Source organism: Sceloporus undulatus, chromosome 1 (genome assembly GCF_019175285.1).
Source record: "Sceloporus undulatus isolate JIND9_A2432 ecotype Alabama chromosome 1, SceUnd_v1.1, whole genome shotgun sequence".
In the NCBI taxonomy this organism is placed as follows: Eukaryota; Metazoa; Chordata; class Lepidosauria; order Squamata; family Phrynosomatidae; genus Sceloporus; species Sceloporus undulatus.
Window position 1 is genome coordinate 352,831,759 of NC_056522.1, and position 21,594 is coordinate 352,853,352.

General features: G+C 43.2%; 1 protein-coding gene across 1 annotated transcript in view; it reads left to right on the forward strand.

Moving 5' to 3' along the window:
• The window catches only part of RIN3 (Ras and Rab interactor 3), a 126,948-nt gene that overhangs the window by 26,268 nt on the left and 79,086 nt on the right, over positions 1-21,594 (forward strand). The window contains 1 exon segment of the mRNA XM_042446149.1: positions 11,720-11,909. Within this exon segment, the coding sequence (XP_042302083.1) occupies positions 11,720-11,909 (190 nt within the window).

The window sequence follows — 21,594 nt, forward strand, 5'->3', positions numbered from 1 at the left end:
AAACAAGAAGGTCTTGAGTCTCTTTTTAAAGAGATCCAGGAGGTGGTGGAGCGGAGCTCATCGGAGAGGTGTTCCAGATCCTAGGGCCGAGATGGAAAGGCCCTTTGTGAGGTTGACACATATCTCACATCGGGATCCTAAGCAAATTCTTCCCGGCTGACCTAAGTGTGCGGGGCGGATTGTATGGGGAGAGGCAGTCCTCCAAGTAACTGAGCCCTACACCTCAAACAAGACTGAAATCCACAGCAAACCCAATCCTGGCAATGAAAACAAAATTGCCTGTGCCAAAATGCAGACCCTTTAAACTTTAAAGTCCCAAGTTGCTTCCCCCCAATAGCATGAATGAAGCCCGATTAGCTTTTGCACCCTGGCAATCGTGCTTCGTTGTGCTATTGAGAAGCCTTCACAGGATTTCCCCCACAAGTGGTTTTGTTGCTGGAGCATTCCTGTTTCTGAGATAGGTCCTGGATGAGCAAAACGTCATCTGAAAATCTGCCACACAATTGCATGATTTAGCCAGGATTATGCTCCCTCCACCTCCCTGGTCTGATAATCTCCTCAGTGCCTTTTATGCAAGTAACTATAGAAGGGGAATAATGAGTTTGGGGAGTGAGAAGAAAGTTTACTTTCTCCTGCCCATCATTGTGTGCAAATGGTACTTCCAAATCTGCTTTATCCCCTGCACCCATATGAGCCTCCTTAATTTTTTACCCCATGGCTGACAATTCAATGCAAGAAAATGGTGAGCAAGGAAGGATTAAGCCCTCTCCCACATCACTATTTTTGACCTCTCTAAATCCTCCTCCACAAAAAACCTTAGCAACGCTCTCTAATAATTCAGGTTTGCACCTGAGTTTGGAAGTAGCACATTAGAGTAACACCTTTACTGGGCATGCCACTTTTGCAGTAATGGCCACAACAAAGTTATTTTTTGTGAAATAACAGAACTCAACTTGATCCAGTTATTTCTGGTGTAATAAAACATCTGACTGTTATTCTAGATACTGCTGGGCAGTCCTTAGCAGGGTTTGAGGGCAATTTTTACGTAATCTTTGCAACCACGATCAATAACAAAAAGCCATATTACTAGCATTTTACTCTTAAATAACACGTTTATATTAACTTTATGAAAGCAACAGCCACACACATCACTTTTTAAAATAATGTTCCAGGCTCTGGTTTGCACGTTACCCCCAGTCAGTTTCTTTGCAATAACGTGGCAGGTTGTGTTTAAACATCAGTCATCACAATACAATTCCACCTGCTCTTCACATCTGTGAAAAATCTAACTTTAGACAGAAGACAATCTGTGTATTTATTTTTAAAGTTTTGACAATCTTCTTGCAAAGCCTCTATTGGGATTCACTAAAAAAAAAACCTTAATGAGTTCCCAGCTGCTATAAACTGCACTATTGATGTAGTCTGAAAATTTGCTCAGATTCAAAGTAATACTTCAAGTATTGCTGTATTTGTGTAATATCCATTGCTGAGGGCTGGGTGTGTGTGATGTTGTATGTCTCTATGTGTCTAAAATAGGCTTCAGGTAATGAAACTGCAGTACAACAGAGTTACTGCTGCTGGAATAGTGTACTGTATGTGGTTGCTCTCCACCTTTTTGGAATAGAAAGATTAGAAAGTTCTCTTTCTGATTGCTGCTCTTGCTTTTCTCCACCCCAGTGAGTTGGACTGAAATGACAGAAGTGTTATTTCCCTTACTTCTAGCATTCAGTAGATTCTTCTTGAGCAGCATTTATACTGTAGAATTAATGGCATTTGACACCATTATCTGGCTCAACAGTAGGGATTCTAGGATTTGTTGTTTTGTAAGTTATTTAGCATTCTCTATCAGAGGCTCTGGTGACACACAAACTATAAATCCCTGGATTCCTAGGACAGAGCCATGACAGTCAAAGTGGTGTCAAATTGCATTAATTCTCAGTATAGCAGCAGCCTAGATCACAATTTGTAGATAATACCTCTTAAAAATCTATCAGTCATCCAGTCCTGTGTGAACTATCTGCCACAGAGGCTGCATCTGCACTGCAGAAATAATCCAGATTGACACATGTTAACTGCCATTGTCCAATGCTATGGATTCTGGGAATTGTAGTTTGTTGCAGCACCAGGCTCTCTCTCAGATAAGGCTAAATGTCTCACAAAACTACACATCCCAGATTCCACAGCATTGAGCCATGGCAGGTAAAGTTGAGTAAATCAGGTTACTTCTCGGATCCATAAAGAGCACAAAGAATCAACAGTATTATGTAGGACAGAAGTTGGGAGAGTGCAACCTACCTCAGATGAGGTTGAAGCAATTATTGTTGTTATTATTATTGACATTTCACTCACTCCCATCCCTTGATACAGATAGTAAATACATTTGTTCTAGAAAGTTGTCTCTTCCATACCATCCATCTGTCCCAATTTGGCAGGGACAGTGGCAACTAATCCTCTGTCCTCCCTTTTCCAGCTCCTTTTAAAATGTCCCAGTTTCTCTCTCTTCCTCCCCACTTTACTCTTCCTACTTTGGAGATTATCACACTACCCTTTCCTGTCCTTTCCTCCCATGCTGGCACAGGATGTAAACTTTAATACATTGTTTATTGCATAGGAGGTATCCTGTTCCCAATCTGAGCATCCCATACCAATCCGGACTTCTCCTTGCACTTTTTAAAGAACAAGATTTTTCCTTCTTTTTGCAAGTGCAGGAAGAAATCCCAGTCAGGTACAAGATGCCAGATTGGGTACGGGATGCCTCCTGCCTGGGCATGGAGTGTGCGATAAAATCCATGCATTAAGTTTACATCCTGCACCTAACACGGGGAGAAAGGGCAGGAAAGGTGGTGGTTGAATCTGCTAATTCGCTCTGAGCCACATCTGTTCACCAGCGAGCCCTACTGCATGAGAAAAGAAAACTAAAACAGAGCAGGTGAGTAGCAGCTTTCTCCATACCTCTACATACCCATCATAGCACTTCTGTTCTCTTCCAGAGGAGACATTCATAAAGCATGTCTTTTGTTGAACAGATTTTTTCCGTGTGACAAAGACATGCGTTATGACGTCTTCCTTGGGAAGAGATGGAACTGCTCCGAAAGCATTCAGAGGCATGGAGAAAATGCTACTCTGCTGCTCTGTTTCAGCCTTCTTTTCTATGCTAAGGCATTCTGTTGTGTGGGGACTCCTGAGCTTTTTGCCTTGCCTGAGAGTCCCAAGATTCCATTTCTAGCTGAGGGACAGATGCTGGGGAGATCTAATATGCACACCAACAGAATAATTGCAACATCTGGTTTCCCATACATTTCAGTCTAAGACTCTCGTCTCTCAGTATAAGCTGCCATGGCTGCTGCCTCATAGGTGTTTGTTTCTCTCTCCTCTTTTAGACCCGTCACAGAAGGTGGTGATGAACAGGAAAATAGACCCAGCCAAGCCAATCTATTTCTCCAAGAAACTGCTTCCCAACACCAGGCATCAGTGTTCTTGACAAGTCATCAAAACCTGCCCCGCCTGGCTTCAGCTGAGCCTCAGTAAGAAAAGGCTGCTGAGATACTTGGCAAGGAAACCAGCAGGGGTATGCCTCCACTCTTCCAGATTTTACTGTTTCCTGCTTCTCAAAGAACTGGTTTTAGGTCTCCCCTCTTTTCTGGTTTCTTTTTTCCCTGTTCAAGCTTGAGTTGGAATCAGTACATTTGAATTTTTTTTGGGGATGTGATTCTCTCTTTCCCAACTGCTCTCACCTCCTTAGGCTTTCATGGGACAATTTGTGAGAAGGTGTGATGTTTAGGGTTGCTAGGTATTCCTATTTCTTAGCCTCTTATTTGAGGGCCAGAAAGCCTGTCCCTTATGGGACTGACAGGTCCCTCATCCCTACCCGATCCGGGTATTATATCAAGTATATAGTCTTTTATACTGATTCATTGTATTACATTGTTTGGATACACCCAAAAGGTGAGGCTTGTAAAAAAGGATTTTATATATATAAATAATATTATTATGATATTAATAATACATAAAATGGTCTTTAACAGGGCTGATGGCCATCTGTCAGAGGCGCTTTTGAGTTTGAGTTCCTGTTGTAGGGCTTGGGTCTTTTCCAACTCTACAGTTCTATGATTCTATTATATTTGATTTTTTATTTTGTTTGTTTCATTTTGTTGTCATGGAGTTTATCACTGAAGGAAGATCGGAATTGACCTGTGAATATCCTGGAAAAAATGTGTATTACATGTAACGATTTCACACAACATCGCACAAAACCCACCATTAATGTGGTCACAAAGAAGCATTAACACACATCTTTTTACTTTCAGGATTTCAGCAACAATGCACTTCCGATATCACTTATTTACAAAAATGAATGTGTAATCATTCGTGCAATTACTTGCCATTTTTGCTTTATTTGCGGGATGCGTTTAATCTCTTTTTAATGCCAAAATTAGCCCCAGTGTGATAAACTCCTATGTCTGATTGCTGATCTTCCCTGGGAGCAAAGGTGGAAACTTTGACCCAATGTTGCTGAACGCAGTTCCCATCAGGCTTAGTTAGTATAGGCATGGTGAGAAATACGGGAGCTGCAATTCAACATAGAATCATAGAATCCTACAATTGTAGAGTTGGAAGAGACCACTAGGGCCATCCGTCGCCAACCAGCTGCCATGCAGGAAATCAAATCAAAGATCCCTGACAGATGGCCATCCAGCCTCTGTTTAAAAGACTCCAAGGAAGGAGACCTATCACCCTCCGAGGGAGTGCATTCCACTGTCGAACAGCCCTTACTGTCCGGAGGTTCCTCCTAATGTTCAGGTGGAATCTCTTTTCCTGTAGCTTGCATCCATTGTTCCGGGTCCTGTTCTCTGGAGCAGAAGAAAACAAGCTTGTTCCCTCCTCAATATGACATCCTTCAAATATTTAACAGGGCTATCATATCACCTCTTAACCTTCTTTTCTCCAGGCTAAAACATCCCAGCTCCCTAAGTCATTCCTCATGGGCATGGTTTCTAGACCCTTCACCATTTTTAGTCGCCCTCCTTTGGACTCACTCCAGTTCTCAATGGCCTTTTTGAATGGTGGCGCCAGAACTGGACACAATATTCTAGTGGGGCCTGACCAAAGCAGAATACAGTGGCACTATTACTTCTCTTTGATCTAGACACTATACTTTTATTGATGCAGCCTAAAATTGCATTGGCCTTTTTAGCTGCCGCATCACACTGTTCACTCATGTTCAACTTGTGGTCTACTTGGACTCCTAGATCCCTTTCACGTAGTTTCATTCAGCCAGGTGTCACCCATCCTATATCTGTGTCATTTTATTTTTCCCCTAAGTGCATACTTACATTTTCTGTGGTTGAATTCTTTTGTTAGCTTTGGCCCAGCTTTCTAGTCTTTCAGGTCATTTTGATCTTGATCCTGTCCTCTGGGTATTAGCTATTCCTCCTAATTTGGTGTCATCTGCAAATTTGATAAGTTGCTCCACATTCTGTCATCCAGGTCATTGATAAAGATGTTGAATAACACTGGGCCCAGGACAGAGCCCTGTGGGACCCACTGGTCACTTCTCTCAGGATGAAAAGGAGCCATTGTTGAGCACCCTTGGGTTTAGCCGGTCAACCAGTTACAAATCCATGTAACAGTTACCTTGTCTAGTCCACATTTTACAGCTTGTTGCAAGAATGTCATGGGAAACCTTGTCAAAGGCCCTACTGAAATCAAGATATAACATATCCACAGCATTCCCTTCATTAACAAGCTGGTACTTTTATCAAAGAAAGAGATCAGATTTGTCTGGCATGATTGTTTTCTCTGAAACCCATGTTGACTTTTTGTGTGATTATGGCATTGCCTTCTAGATGTTCACAGACTCTCTGTTTAATGATCTGCTCTAGAATCTTTCCTGGTATTGATGTCCGACTAACTGGATGATAATTGTTGGGATCCTTTTTCCCCCCTTTTTGAAGATGGGGACAATGTTTGCCCTCTCCAGTCTTGCTGGGATTCTCCTGTTTTCCAGGGTTTTCAAAGATTATTGCCAATGGCTCCGATATTACATTTGCCAGTCTTTTACTACCCTTGGATGGAGTTCATCTGGTCCCGAGACTTAAATTCATTTAGATTAACAGGTGTTCTCTACTATCTCTTTACTTATTCTGTGTGAAATTCCCCTTTCTGTCCTCTGCCTCCATTATCCTCAGGTTGAGCACCCTTTTCCTTTTCTGGAAGACTGAGGCAAGAAGGTGTTGATAATTCTGCCTTTTCTCTGTCCCCTGTTACATTTTGTCATCCTCTCGATGCATGGCCTACCATTTCCTTCTTCTTACTTTTGCTGCGGACATATCCAAAAAAGTTCTTTTTTGTTGTCTTTAACCTCTCTAGCAAGCCTGAGTTCATTCTGTGCTTTAGCTTTTCTGACTTTACCCCTGTGCCTGCTATTTCTTTGAATTCCTTTTTCATGATTTCCCCCTTTTTCCATTTCTTGTACATGCTCGTTTAAACTTAGCTCTGTGAAAGTTCCTTAGTCATCCATCCTGGTTTCTTGAGACACCTCCCATTTTTCTTTTTTCACTGGAACTGTTTTGAAATTGTGCCTTCAGATCTCTCTCATTTGAGAGGCTCCCATCCGTCCTGAACTCCTTTATCTTTTAGTATTTCTGACCATGGAATCACCCTCAATTCTTCTCTAAGTTTACTGAAATTCGCTCTCCTAAAGTCTAGAATTTGTGTCTGACTATGCCTGGTTTCTCCTTTCCACTGTATTACAAACTCAGGAGAACCATGGTTACTTCCACCTACTCATCCCACCACTTGCACCCCATTACCAAGTCATCCTTGTTGGTTAGGTAGATCTAAAATAGCTGACCCCCTTGTTGCCTCTTCCACCTTTTGGACAATGAAATTGTCTTCCAGGCAATGAGGAATTTGCTAGACCTTGAGATTTTGCTGAGTTTGACTTCCAGCAGATATCAGGATAGTTGAGTCGCCCATCACTACTAAATCATTCCTTTCTGAGTGTGTGGTCATCTGTTCTAGAAGACATCATCCAATTCCTCAGTCTGACTTGGGGGTCTTAGTAGACTCCCCACCATAACATCCTTGTTTCAACCATCATTTGGAAGATCACATAATACTTCCCCTGCTACAGATGAGTAAGGCTTGAATCATTTCTGGAGACCGTGGATACTGGTCCTCTTTAGATGTTTGGAACTGAGATAGTTAAATTTCAGATCTTTCACATTGAAGTAATGCTATGCCCTTTATCTTGGAGCAGCACAGCTGATTCACTGGAACTTACTTTTGAGTAATATAGGGGTTTTGTTTTTGGGGTTTTGGTCAAACATTGGTGATTGTGGGTGGGGATCATGTGGTCCTCTATAAGTTGTTGGTGTGCTATTTCATCCGCTGTAGCCAACACAGCCCGTAGGTGATGGAAGAAGCAGTTCGACCATTGGCATCATCAGGCTTGGTGATACCCATGTAAGGGGGCTGCTGGGTGGTGGCAGTATCCTGCCCCCCCTTCCCTCTGATCTCCTTGCTCACCTGCCACCCTTGCTGCCATCTTGGCTAGCTTCCTGGGGAGAGAGCCAGGCCAGTCAAACCATAAGGGCCTGTTTGCTCCTCTGCCACAGTGGAAGGAGGGCCCCACTGAGTGTCACTTTTCCTTTGGGGTTGCACCTGGTGTGGTCTGCACCCCCTGCAACCATTCAGTGCTGCCATTGAGTTCAAAAAATCTGAAGACCATGCAGACCCCATTCATGTTTATAATCACTATTTATCATCCTTGGTCCCTCAGATGTTTTGGATTTCAGCTTCCAGGATTCCTGTGCAGTGACCATACTGGTTCAATTTCTGGGAAATAAAGTCCAAAACATTGAATCAAAGCGTGGAACCATTGTTCTAGATGGACCCTTGTATAATGCCTACATTTTAAAGAAGAAACAACCTCCAGATGCTCCTTAAAAGCTCACTCAAAGAGATACTTTTAGGAAGGATGTGAAGATGCTATCCACCCACTTGCTTTTGTATGGCCCCAGCATTTGGCAGTCTGAGTTTCTTGTTATCTCTGACACTCGGTGTACAGGTAAAAATTGCAATGACAGAGTAGATAATACAGAATACATATGTATTATGCAATACATAAATAAAACTTCAATAAAAACATTACAGTTATACAAATTAAAACCATTACATCAAATCCAAGATAGCTGAGTGCAGTCAATAGTACAGTAGATATAGGGAGGAGTCACATGATATCAAGAAACATCGGGGAAGGCTTGCCGAAACAAGAAGGTCTTGAGTCTCTTTTTAAAGAGATCCAGGGAGGTGGTGGAGCGGAGCTCATCGGGAAGGGTGTTCCAGATCCTAGGGGCCGAGATGGAAAAGGCCCTTTGTGAGGTTGACACATATCTCACCATCGGGATCCTAAGCAAATTCTTCCCGGCTGACCTAAGTGTGCGGGGCGGATTGTATGGGGAGAGGCAGTCCTCCAAGTAACTGAGCCCTACACCTCAAACAAGACTGAAATCCACAGCAAACCCAATCCTGGCAATGAAACAAAATTGCCTGTGCCAAAATGCAGACCCTTTAAACTTTAAAGGTCCCAAGTTGCTTCCCCAATAGCATGAATGAAGCCCGATTAGCTTTTGCACCCTGGCAATCGTGCTTCAGTTGCGCTATTGAGAAGCCGTTCACAGGATTTCCCCCACAAGTGGTTTTGTTGCTGGAGCATTCCTGTTTCTGAGATAGGTCCTGGATGAGCAAAACGTCATCTGAAAATCTGCCACACAATTGCATGATTTAGCCAGGATTATGCTCCCTCCACCTCCCTGGTCTGATAATCTCCTCAGTGGCCTTTTATGCAAGTAACTATAGAAGGGGGAAATAATGAGTTTGGGGAGTGAGAAGAAAGTTTACTTTTCTCCTGCCCATCATTGTGTGCAAATGGTACTTCCAAAATCTGCTTTATCCCCTGCACCCATATGAGCCTCCTTAAACTTTTTACTCCCATGGCTGACAATTCAATGCAAGAAAATGGTGAGCAAGGAAGGATTAAGCCCTCTCCACATCACTATTTTTGACCTTTCTAAATCCTCCTCCACAAAAAAACCTTAGCAACAGCTCTCTAATAATTCAGGTTTGGAAGTAGCACATTAAGAGTAACACCTTTACTGGGCATGCCACTTTTTGCAGTAATGCGGGCACAACAAAGTTATTTTTGTGAAATAACAGAACTCAACTGTGATCCAGTTATTTCTGGTGTAATATAAAACATCTGACTGTTATTCTAGAATACTGCTGGGCAGTCATTAGCAGGGATTTGAGGGCAATTTTACGTAATCTTTGCAACCACGATCAATAACAAAAAGCAGCATATTACTAGCATTTTACTCTTAAATAACACGTTTATATTTTAACTTTATGAAAAGCAACAGCCAACACATCACTTTTTAAAATAATGTTCCAGGCTCTGGTTTGCACGTTACCACCAGTCAGTTTCTTTTGCAATAACGTGGCAAGGGTTGTGTTTAAACATCAGTCATCACAAATACAATTCCACCTGCTCTTCACATCTGTGAACAAATCTAACTTTAGACAGAAGACAATCTGTGTATTTATTTTTAAAGTGTTGACAATCTTCTTGCAAAGCCTCTATTGGGATTCACTAAAAAAAAACCTTAATGAAGTTCCCAGCTGCTATAAACTGCACTATGTGATGTAGTCTGAAAATTTGCTCAGATTCAAAAGTAAATACATTCAGAGTATTGCTGTATTTGTGGAATAATATCCATTGCTGAGGGCTGGTGTGTGTGTGTGTATGCTTGTATGTCTCTATGTGTATAAAATAGGCTTCAGGTAATGAAACTGCAGTACAACAGAGTTACTGCTGCTGGAATAGTGGTACTGTATGTGGTTGCTCTCCACCTTTTTGGAATAGAAAGATTAGAAAGTTCTCTTTCTGATTAGCTGCTCTTGCTTTTCTCCACCCCAAGTGAGATTGGACTGAAATGACAGAAGTGTTATTTCCCTTACTTCTAGCATTCAGTAGATTCTTCTTGAGCAGCATTTATACTGTAGAATTAATGGCATTTGACACCATTAACTGTCATGGCTCAACAGTATGGAATTCTAGGATTTGTTGTTTTGTAAGTTATTTAGCATTCTCTATCAGAGTGCTCTGGTGACACAACAAACTATAAATCCCTGGATTCCATAGGACAGAGCCATGACAGTCAAAGTGGTGTCAAATTGCATTAATTCTGCAGTATAGCAGCAGCCTAGATCACAATTTGTAGATAATACCTCTTAAAAATCTATCAGTCATCCAGTCCTGTGTGAACTATCTGCCACAGAGGCTGCATCTGCACTGCAGAAATAATCCAGATTGACAACATGTTAACTGCCATTGTCCAAAGTTATGGAATTCTGGGAATTGTAGTTTGTTGCAGCACCAGAACTCTCTCTCAGATAAGGCTAAATGTCTCACAAAACTACACATCCCAGAATTCCACAGCATTGAGCCATGGCAGGTAAAGTGGAGTAAATCAGGATTACTTCTCGGATCCATAAAGAACACAAAGAATCAACAGTATTATGTAGGACAGAAGTTGGGAGAGTGCAACCTACCTCAGATGAAGGTTGAAGCAATTATTGTTGTTATTATTATTGACATTTCACTCACTCCCATCCCTTGATACAGATAGTAAATACATTTGTTCTAGAAAGTTGTCTCTTCCATACCATCCATCTGTCCCAATTTGGCAGGGACAGTGGCAACTAATCCTCTGTCTCTCCCTTTTCCAGCTCCTTTTAAAATGTCCCAGTTTCTCTCTCTTCCTCCCACTTTTACTCTTCCATACTTTGGAGATTATCACACTACCCTTTCCTGTCCTTTCCTCCCATGCTAGGCACAGGATGTAAACTTTAATACATTGATTTTATTGCATAGGAGGTATCCTGTTCCCAATCTGAGCATCCCATACCCAATCCGGACTTCTCCTGCACTTTTTGAAAGAACAGGATTTTTCCTTTCTTTGCAAGATGCAGGAGAAATCCCAGTCAGGTACAAGATGCCAGATTGGGTACGGGATGCCTCCTGCCTGGGCATGGAGGTGTGCGATAAAATCCATGCATTAAAGTTTACATCCTGCACCTAACACGGGGAGAAAGGGCAGGAAAGGGTGGTGTGATAATCTGCTAAATTCGCTCTGAGCCACATCTGTTCACAGCGAGCCCTACTGCATGAGAAAAGAAAACTAAAACAGAGCAGGTGAGTAGCAGCTTTCTCCATACCTCTCTACATACCCATCATAGCACTTCTGTTCTCTTCCAGAGGGAGACATTCATAAAGCATGTCTTTTGTTGAACAGATTTTTTCCAGTGTGACAAAAGACATGCGTTTATGACTGTCTTCCTTGGGAAGAGAATGGAACTGCTCCGAAAGCATTCAGAGGCATGGAGAAAACTGCTACTCTGCTGCTCTGTTTCAGCCTTCTTTTCTAATGCATTAAGGCATTCTGTTGTGGGGGACTCCTGAGCTTTTTGCCTTGCCTGAGAGTCCCACAGATTCCATTTACTAGCTGAGGGACAGATGCTGGGGAGATCTAATATGCACACCAACAGAATAATTGCAACATCTGGTTTCCCATACATTTCAGTCTAAGACTCCTCTGCTCAGTATAAGCTGCCATGGCTGCTGCCTCATAGGTGTTTGTTTCTCTCTCTCTTTTAGACCCGTCACAGAAGGTGGTGATGAACAGGAAAATAAGACCCAGCCAAGCCAATCTATTTCTCCAAGAAACTGCTTCCCAACACCAGGCATCAGTGTTCTTGACAAGCTCATCAAAACCTGCCCAGCCTGGCTTCAGCTGAGCCTCAGTAAAGAAAAGGCTGCTGAGATACTTGGCAAGGAACCAGCAGGGGTATGCCTCCACTCTTCCAGATTATACTGTTTCCTGCTTCTCAAAGAACTGGTTTTAGGTCTCCCCTCTTTTCTGGTTTCTTTTTCCTGTTCAAGCTTGGTTGGAATCAAGTACATTTGAATTTTATTTTGGGGATGTGATTCTCTCCTTTCCCAACTGCTCTCACCTCCTTAGGCTTTCATGGGACAATTTGTGAGAAGGTGGATGATTTTAGGGTTGCTAGGTATTCCTTATTCTTAGCCTCTTATTTGGGGCCAGAAAGCCTGTCCCTTATGGGACTGACAGATGTCCCTCATCCCGTACCCGATCGGGTATATATATCAAGTTATAGTCTTTTATACTGATTACATTGTATTACATTGTTTGGATACACCCCAAAAGGTGAGGCTTCTGTAAAAAAGGATTTATATAATAATACAATATATTTGATATTATAATACATAAATGGTCTTTAAACAGAGGCTGGTGGCCATCTGTCAGAGGCGCTTTGAGTTTGAGTTCCTGTATGTAGGGCTTGAGTCTTTCCAACTCTACAGTTCTATGTTTCTATTATTTGATTTTGTTTGTTTCTTTTGTTGTCATTGCGAGTTTATCACATGAAGGAAGATCAGGAATTGTCCTGTGAATCCTGGAAATGTGTATTACATGTAACGATTTCACACAACATCGCACAAAAACCCACCATTAAGTGGTCACAAAGAAGCATTAACACACTCTTTTTACTTTCAGGTTTCAGCAACATGCACTTCCGATATCACTTTATTTACAAAATGAATGTGATAATCATTCGTGCAATTACTTGCCATTTTGTTTATTTGCGGGATGCGTTTAATCTCTCTTTAATGCCAAAATTAGCCCCAGTGTGATAAACTCCTATGTCTGATTGCTAGATCTTCCCTGGGGCAAAGGTGGAAACTGTTTGACCCAATGTTGCTGAACTGCAGTTCCCATCAGGCTTAGTAGTATAGGCAATGGTGAGAAATACTGGGAGCTGCAATTCAACATAGAATCATAGAATCCTCACATTGTAGAGTTGGAAGAGACCACTAGGGCCATCCCGTCCAACCAGCTGCCATGCAGGAAATCCAAATCAAAGCATCCCTGACAGATGGCCATCCAGCCTCTGTTTAAAGCCTCCAAGGAAGGAGACTTCACCCTCCGAGGGAGTGCTTCCACTGTCGAACAGCCCTTACTGTCCGGAGGTTCCTCCTATGTTCAGGTGGAATCTCTTTTCCTGTAGCTTGCATCCATTGTTCGGGTCCTGTTTCTGGAGCAGAAGAAAACAAGCTTGTCCCTCCTCATATGACATCCCTTCAAATATTTAAACAGGGCTATCATATCACCTCTTAACCTTCTTTTCTCCAGGCTAAACATCCCCAGCTCCCAAGTCATTCCTCATAGGGCAGTTTCTAGACCCTTCACCATTTTTAGTCGCCCTCCTTTGGACTCACTCCAGTTTCTCAATGGCCTTTTGAATGGTGGCGCCCAGAACTGGACACAATATTCTAGGTGGGGCCTGACCAAAGCAGAATAACAGTGGCACTATTACTTCTCTTGTCTAGACACTACTATACTTTTATTGATGCAGCCTAAAATTGCATTGGCCTTTTTAGCTGCCGCATCACACTGTTCACTCATGTTCAACTTGTGGTCTACTTGGACTCCTAGATCCCTTCACATGTAGTTTCATTCAGCCAGTGTCCCCCATCCTATATCTGTGCTTTTATTTTTCTCGCCCTAGTGCATACCTTACATTTCCTGTGTTGAATTTCATTTTGTTAGCTTTGGCCCAGCTTTCTAGTCTATTCAGGTCATTTTGAATCTTGATCCTGTCCTCTGGGTATTAGCTATTCCCCCTAATTTGGTGTCATCTGCAAATTTGATAAGTATGCCTCCAATTCTGTCATCCAGGTCATTGATAAAGATGTTGAATAACACGGGCCCAGGACGAGCCCTGTGGGGACCCCACTGGTCACTTCTCCAGGATGAAAAGGAGCCATTGTTGAGCACCCTTTGGGTTTAGCCGGTCAACCAGTTACAAATCCATGTAACAGTTACCTGTGTCTAGTCCACATTTTACAGCTGTTTGCAAGAATGTCATGGGAAACCTTGTCAAAGGCCCTACTGAATCAAGATAAATATCTCCACAGCTTCCTTCATCTAACAAGCTGGTACTTTTCAAAGAAAAGATCAGATTTGTCTGGCATGACTTGTTTTCTCTGAAACCCATGTTGACTTTGTTTTTGTGATTATGGCATTGCCTTCTAGATGTTCACAGACTCTCTGTTTAATGATCTGCTCTAGAATCTTCCTGGTATTGATGTCAGAAACTGGATGATAATTGTTGGGATCCTTTTTTTTCCCCCCTTTTTGAAGATGGGGACAATGTTTGCCCTCCTCCAGTCTGCTGGGATTCTCCTGTTTTCCAGGAGTTTTCAAAGATTATTGCCAATGGCTCCGATATTACATTTGCCATTCTTTAATACCCTTGGATGGAGTTCATCTGGTCCCAGAGACTTAAATTCATTTAGATTAACAAGGTGTTCCTCTACTATCTCTTTACTTATTCTGTGCTGAAATTCCCCTATTCTGTCCTCTGCCTCCATTATCCTCAGGTGGCACCCTTTTCCTTTTCTGAGGAAGACGGCAAGAAGGTGTTGAGTAATTCCTCTGTCCCCTGTTAACATTTTGTCATCCTCTCGATGCAATGGCCCTACCATTTCCTTCTTCTTACTTTTGCTGCGGACATATCCAAAAAAGTTCTTTTTGTTGTCTTTAACCTCTCTAGCAAGCCTGAGTTCATTCTGTGCTTTAGCTTTTCTGACTTTACCCCTGTGCCTGCTATTTCTTTGAATTCCTTTTTCATGATTTCCCCCTTTTTCCATTTCTTGTACATGCTCTGTTTAAAACTTAGCTCGGTTGAAAGTTCCTTAGTCATCCATCCTGGTTTCTTGAGACACCTCCCATTTTTCTTTTTCACTGGAACTGTTTGAAATTGTGCCTTCAGTATCTCTCATTTGAGAGGCTCCCATCCGTCCTGAACTCCTTTATCTTTTAGTATTTCTGACCATGGAATCACCCTCAATTCTTCTCTAAGTTTACTGAAATTCGCTCTCCTAAAGTCTAGAATTTGTGTCTGACTATGCCTGGTTTCTCATTTCCACTGTATTACAAACTCCAGGAGAACATGGTTACTTCCACCTACTCATCCCACCACTTGCACCCCATTAACCAAGTCATCCTTGTTGGTTAGGATCAGATCTAAAATAGCTGACCCCCTTGTTGCCTCTTCCACCTTTTGGACAATGAAATTGTCTTCCAGGCAAGTGAGGAATTTGCTAGACCTTTAGAATTTTGCTGAGTTTGACTTCCAGCAGATATCAGGATAGTTGAAGTCGCCCATCACTACTACATCATTCCTTTCTGAGTGTGTGGTCATCTGTTCTAGAAAGACATCATCCAATTCCTCAGTCTGACTTGGGGGTCTGTAGTAGACTCCCACCATAACATCCTTGTTCCAACATCATTTGGAAGATCACATAAATACTTCCCCTGCTACAGATGAGTAAGGTCTGGAATCAATTTCTGGAGACCGTGGATACTGGTCCTGCTTTAAGATGTTTGGAACTGAGATAGTTAAAATTTCAGATCTTTCACATTTGAAGTAATGCTATGCCCATTTATCTTGGAGACAGCACAGCTGAATTCACTGGAACTTACTTTTGAGTAATATAAGGGGTTTTGTTTTGGGGGTTTTGGTCAAACATTGTGATTGGGGTGGGGATCATGTGGTCCTCTATAAGTTGTTGGTGTGCTATTCTCATCAGCTGTAGCCAACACAGCCAGTAGGGTGATGGAAGAAGCAGTTCGACCATTGGCATCATCAGGCTTGGTGATACCCATGTAAGGGGGCTGCTGGGGGTGGTGGCAGTATCCTGCCCCACCCTTCCCTCTGACTTCCTTGCTCACCTGCCACCCTTGCTGCCATCTTGGCTAGCTTCCTGGGGAGAGAGCCAGGCCAGTCAAAACCATAAGGGCCTGTTTGCTCCTCTGCCACAGTGGAAGGAGGGCCCCACTGAGTGTCACTTTTCCTTTGGGGTGTCACCTGGTGTGGTCTGCACCCCCTGCAACCATTCAGTGCTGCCATTGAGTTCAACAAAATCTGGAAGACCATGCAGACCCCATTCATGTTATAAATCACTATTTATCATCCTTTGGTCCCTCAGATGTTTTGGATTTCAGCTTCCAGGATTCCTGTGCAGTGACCATACTGGTTCAAATTTCTGGGAAATAAAGTCCAAAACATTGAATCAAAAGCGTGGAACCATTGTTCTAGATGGACCCTTGATAATGCCTACATTTTAAAGAAGAAACAACCTCCCAGATGCTCCTTAAAAGCTCACTCAAAGAGATACTTTTAGGAAGGATGTGAAGATGCTATCCACCCACCTTGCTTTTGTATGGCCCCAGCATTTGGCAGTCTGACGTATGTTATATCTGAACTCAGAAATTTCACTTATCTACTGGATCCAGTAGTTATACTTTAGAGAATGTCAGCAAGTATGTGGATAGGGGCAATCTGATGTGCTTGGTTTTCCAAAATTCTTCAGAAAAAAATCCTTCAGCAAATGTTCATTAGGAGTTGCAGGATAAGAAATATATAAACAAAGTTTTCTAGGAAAGGATGTTTCAAAAAGTGAGTCGTTACCATTGCAACATAGCCCCATGGTTAGTGGGTGGATAACATCTTCATACTTTCTCAAAGCATCCCTTTTGATGAGCTTTTAGGAAGCATCTGGGAGGTTATTCCTTTTTTTTTAATTAATTTTTTTATTCCTTTTTGAAAAGGTAGGCATTGGCTTGCTGTAACAGATCAAGAGTCCATCTAGAACAGTGGTTCCAAAGCTTCCCTTAGAGGTGCCAAAGGGAGAAGGGAGACTTTTCTTCTCCTTCTTGCCACCAGTTTGTGGCTCAAGCAGATTGAACAGCAACATGCAGGTTCAGCCACCCCAACTTTTGCCTTGGCTCCTGCCACATGGCTGTGGAGAGGAGGTGGGCTGAGCAGATTTCAAGCGTTCATGTATCCACTGTGAGGACATCACAGCCCCCTGGGGATCTGTGGTCCACAAATCAATAAACACTGCCTTAGGTCATTCATAGCTATGTTTACATAGATATGAATGCAAGGCAGGATCTTGGCCAGTGTTCTCAAAATACTTTGGGATAAAAGGAGATGACAAACAAGGACCAGAATCAGAATCTGTATCATCATCATCATCATCATCATCATCATCATCATCATCATCATCATCATCATTACTCCTATTTTATTTCTTACCAACCTCTTCCCATGGATTGAGGTGGGGAACAACAACAGACCAATAAATATATATTAGTTAAGAACACAACATCAGTTAAAACATACATCAGTTTAAAAGAACAAACAAGACACATATGTATTAAAACAATCTATGTTTGAAATTTACAGTTTTAAAAATCATCTGGTTAGGCCTGTCGGAAGCGATTAGTCTTCAATGATGCTTTAAATTTGGACAGTGTATTCAACTGCTGAATCTGTTCCGGCAGGTTGTTCCACAGTCTAGGGGTGGCTGAAGAAAATGTCTTCTGGCTGGCAATCACCAACCCAAAGCCTTGGTTGGCTGGAGTAAATGCCCACCAGAGGACCAGAGTGCACAGGGCGGATTTTAAAGGAGGAGGCAATTCTGTAGCTAATATGGATCCAAACAATGTAGGGCTTTAAAAGTAATAACCTACACTTTGTACCTTGCACAGAAGCTAATTGGCAACCAGGGGAATGGTTTTATTTTTGGTGTTGGTTTGATATCATATCAAAAATGAGAATGCATCCCCTTGAGTACCATCCCATTAGTAGAGGACAAACCCTTAAATCATGACAGTCTTAGCCCCATTGGAAATGTATAGCTGTACAACCAGCTTCTCTGGCTGTAATTGTTGAAATGAGTGGGATGACGAAGTGGGCTGGCAGCATCATCTGAGTGGGAGTTCTGGATTTACTTTCAGCTGAATCAAGATGGACATATGTAAAAGCACCCATCTGCTCTCCCCACAGATTTCTCACAGTGTAACCCTGTGTTTTGCCAACCAAATACTTCTGTTGCACTTCCTGTTACTAAGAAATTAACGCCTTGCTGTGGGATCCTCATTGCATCATTATCTGTGCTAATTTTACAGAGACTCACATTTCCCCTTTTTTGAAATAAGCCTAAAAGTCTCTAATTGGCCCCTTTTTGAAAGCACTCTTATAGATTTCTTGACACAGTTTTTTTTTGCCCAAAGCATAAAGTTTAATTCTAAGGACTTCATTCACTATTTCAGGTACAAGCTAACATTATTGGTCATCCTGCAGTCCAATTAGGGACACACAAAACAGTACAGTTGAAAGCAGAAACAACCTGCTCTCTTGATCCCTGTCCCTCGTGGTTAGCGGCCCAGGGGGGACCGGCGGTAACATTATTGTTACGCCGGATAATTAATACATCTTTCAGGGATGGGCTATTTCCATCGGATCTTAAATTGGCCATTGTAAAACCGATCCTAAAAAAGCCCTCCCTCGACCCCCTGGTTCATAATAATTATCGGCCTGTTTCGCTGCTACCATTCTTGGGTAAGGTGATCGAGAGGGCGGTTGCGATCCAGCTTCAGGCGGTCTTGGATGAAACGGATTATCTGGACCCATTTCAAACTGGCTTCCGGGTGGGTTACGGGGTTGAGATGGCCATGGTCGCCTTGGTCGATGATCTCCATCTGAGCATCGACAGGGGAAGCGTGTCCCTGTTGGTGCTCTTGGACATCTCAGCGGCTTTCGATACCATAGACCATGGTATCCTTCTGGGGCGCCTGGCAGAGGTGGGAATCGGGGGCACTGCGCTCCAGTGGTTCCGGTCCTACCTCTCCGGGAGGTCCCAGATGGTGCAGCTGGGAGACGTGTGCTCCGACGAGAGGCCCCTTAAAACCGGGGTCCCTCAAGGAGCCATTCTATCTCCCATGCTATTTAACATTTACATGAAACCGCTGGGAGAGATCATCCAGAGACATGGGGCGCGGGGTTATCAGTACGCTGATGACACCCAAATCATTTTCTCTATGTCTCCGACTGATGCAGTGACTGGGGATGGCGTCTCTCCTCTCGTGGCCTGTCTAGAGTCAGTAATGGGCTGGATGAGGGAAAACCGACTCAAATTGAATCCAGAGAAAACGGAGGTACTAGTGATAGGTTCTCCTGGTCCAGGAATGGCGGTGGTTCCACCTGTCCTGAACGGGGTCACGCTCCCTGTGAAGGACTCCGTGCGCAGTCTGGGGGTGCTTCTTGACTCGTCGCTTCATCTGACTGCTCAGGTGAATGCCACGGTCAAGAGCACCTGTTATCAGCTTCGGCTGATTCGCCAGCTGCGCCCATACCTGGCCCAGAGGGACCTAGAAACTGTCGTACATGCTCTGGTAACTTCGAGACTGGATTTCTGCAATGTACTCTACATGGGGCAACCCTTATACCAAACCCGGAAGCTTCAAATGGTGCAGAATATGGCAGCCAGGCTGGTCACTGGCGTTTCCAGGGCCAGCCATATAACACCGGTGCTGAATGATCTCCATTGGCTGCCCATCCGCTTCCGGGCTCAATATAAGGCGTTGGTGATTACCTATAAAGCCCTAAATGGCTTGGGCCCAGGATACCTAAAGGACCGCCTCTCCCCGTACATTCCGCCTCGCACCCTTAGAACGTCTGGGCAGCAGCTACTGAAGGTGCCTGGGGCTAGATTAGCCTCCACGACACGGAGGACATTTTCCACGGCTGCCCCAGCCCTTTGGAACGCGCTGCCCACTGAGCTCCGCTCGTCTGCCACCCTGGCCCAATTCAGGAAGGACCTAAAAACCTTCCTGTTCCAGCAGGCATTCCCCGAATAAAACCCTGTGGGCCTCCCTCCTCTTCCGTGGCCAAGAGGTTGGGCTATGGGGCTTTTTTGCTGCTTTTTATTGCTATGTATTTTAATTGTTGTATTGTTGAGCTGTTTTTAACCTGTTGTAAGCCGCCCTGATCGTGGGAAGGGCGGGATATAAATAAAATTTTTATTATTATTTATTATCTACTTATTCCAGCCACACCAAAGTAAAAAAGGAAGACAAGGGACCACTTACAGGGAAGATGGGCTGGTTGAAGCAAGCGGTGCTCCATTGCTCTTTTTCCTGCCATTTCTTTCCTGAAAATGTGTTCTCCAAATCATTTCTTTTTCAGCTAGACTTACTCCGTTCCATAGTCTAGTGAGCATAGTGGGTCAAAAAATTCAAGGAGCAGGAGTGCTTTTTCAGAATCAGTAGATAACGAAAATGTTAAGCACCCCCTTCCTACTCATAGGAATCATAGGGTTGGAAGAGATCACAAGGGCCATCCAGGCCAATCCCCTGCCATGCCGGAAAACTCAATCAAAGCATCCCTGACAGATGGCCATCCAGCCTCTGTTCAAAGACCTCTAAGGAAGGAGACTCCACTACACTCCAAGGAAGAGTGTTCCACTGTTGAACAGCTCTTACTGTCAGACAGTTCCTCCTAATGTTGAGGTGGAATCTCACTTCCTGGAGCTAGGATCCACTGTTCTGGGTCCTACTCTCTGGAGCAGCAGAAAACAAGCTTGCTCCCTCTTCAATATGACCTCCCTTCAAGTATTTAAACAGGGCTATCATATCACCCCTTAACCTTCTCTTCTCCAGGTTAAACATCCCCAGCTCCCTAAGTCATTCCTCATAGGACATGGTTTCCAGACCCTTCACCATTTTAGTTGCCTTCCTTTGGACACGCTCCAGTTTCTCAATGTCCTTTTTGAATGGTGGTGCCCAGAACTGGACACAATATTCCAGGTGGGGCCTGACCAAAGCAGAATAGAGTGGCACTATGACTTCCCTTGATCTAGACACTATATTTTTATTGATGCAGCCTAAAATTGCATTGGCCTTTTTAGTTGTCAGATCGCACTGTTGACTCATATTGAACTTGTGGTCTACTTAGACTCCCAGATCCCTTTTACATGTAGTCTTGTTCAGCCAGGTGTCCCCCATCCTATATCTGTGCATTTCATTTTTCTGCCCTAAGTGCAGTACCTTACATTTCTCCCTGTTGAAGTTCATTTTGTTAGCGTTAGCTTTGGCCCAACGTTCTAGTCTAGTCCCCATTTACAAGCTTGTTTGCGAATGTCATGGAAAAACTGTTCAGGGCCTTACTGAACTCAAGATCAACAATTCCACAGTATTCCCTCAGTCTAAAAGCTGGTAATTTATTCAAAGAAATATCCGTTGCCTGGCATGATTGTTTCTCTGAAACCCATGTTGACTTTTTGTATTATGCATTGCTTTCTAGATGTCACAGACTCTCTGTTAATTATCTGCTCTAGGAATCTTCCTGGTAGTGATGTCAGACTAACTGGAACGATAATTGTTGGGATCCCTTTTTTTCCTTTTGAAGATGGGGACAACTGTTTGCCATCCTCCAGTCTGGGCACTCTCCTGTTGTCCAGAAGTTCTCAAAGATTATGCCAATGGCTCCGGTATAACTTAGCCAGCCTTTAAATCTTGATGTCCATGCTGCCCTCTACATCATCTTTAATAAAGCGAGAGACATGAAATTGTCTGTACCGAACAGCCACAGAATGATCCA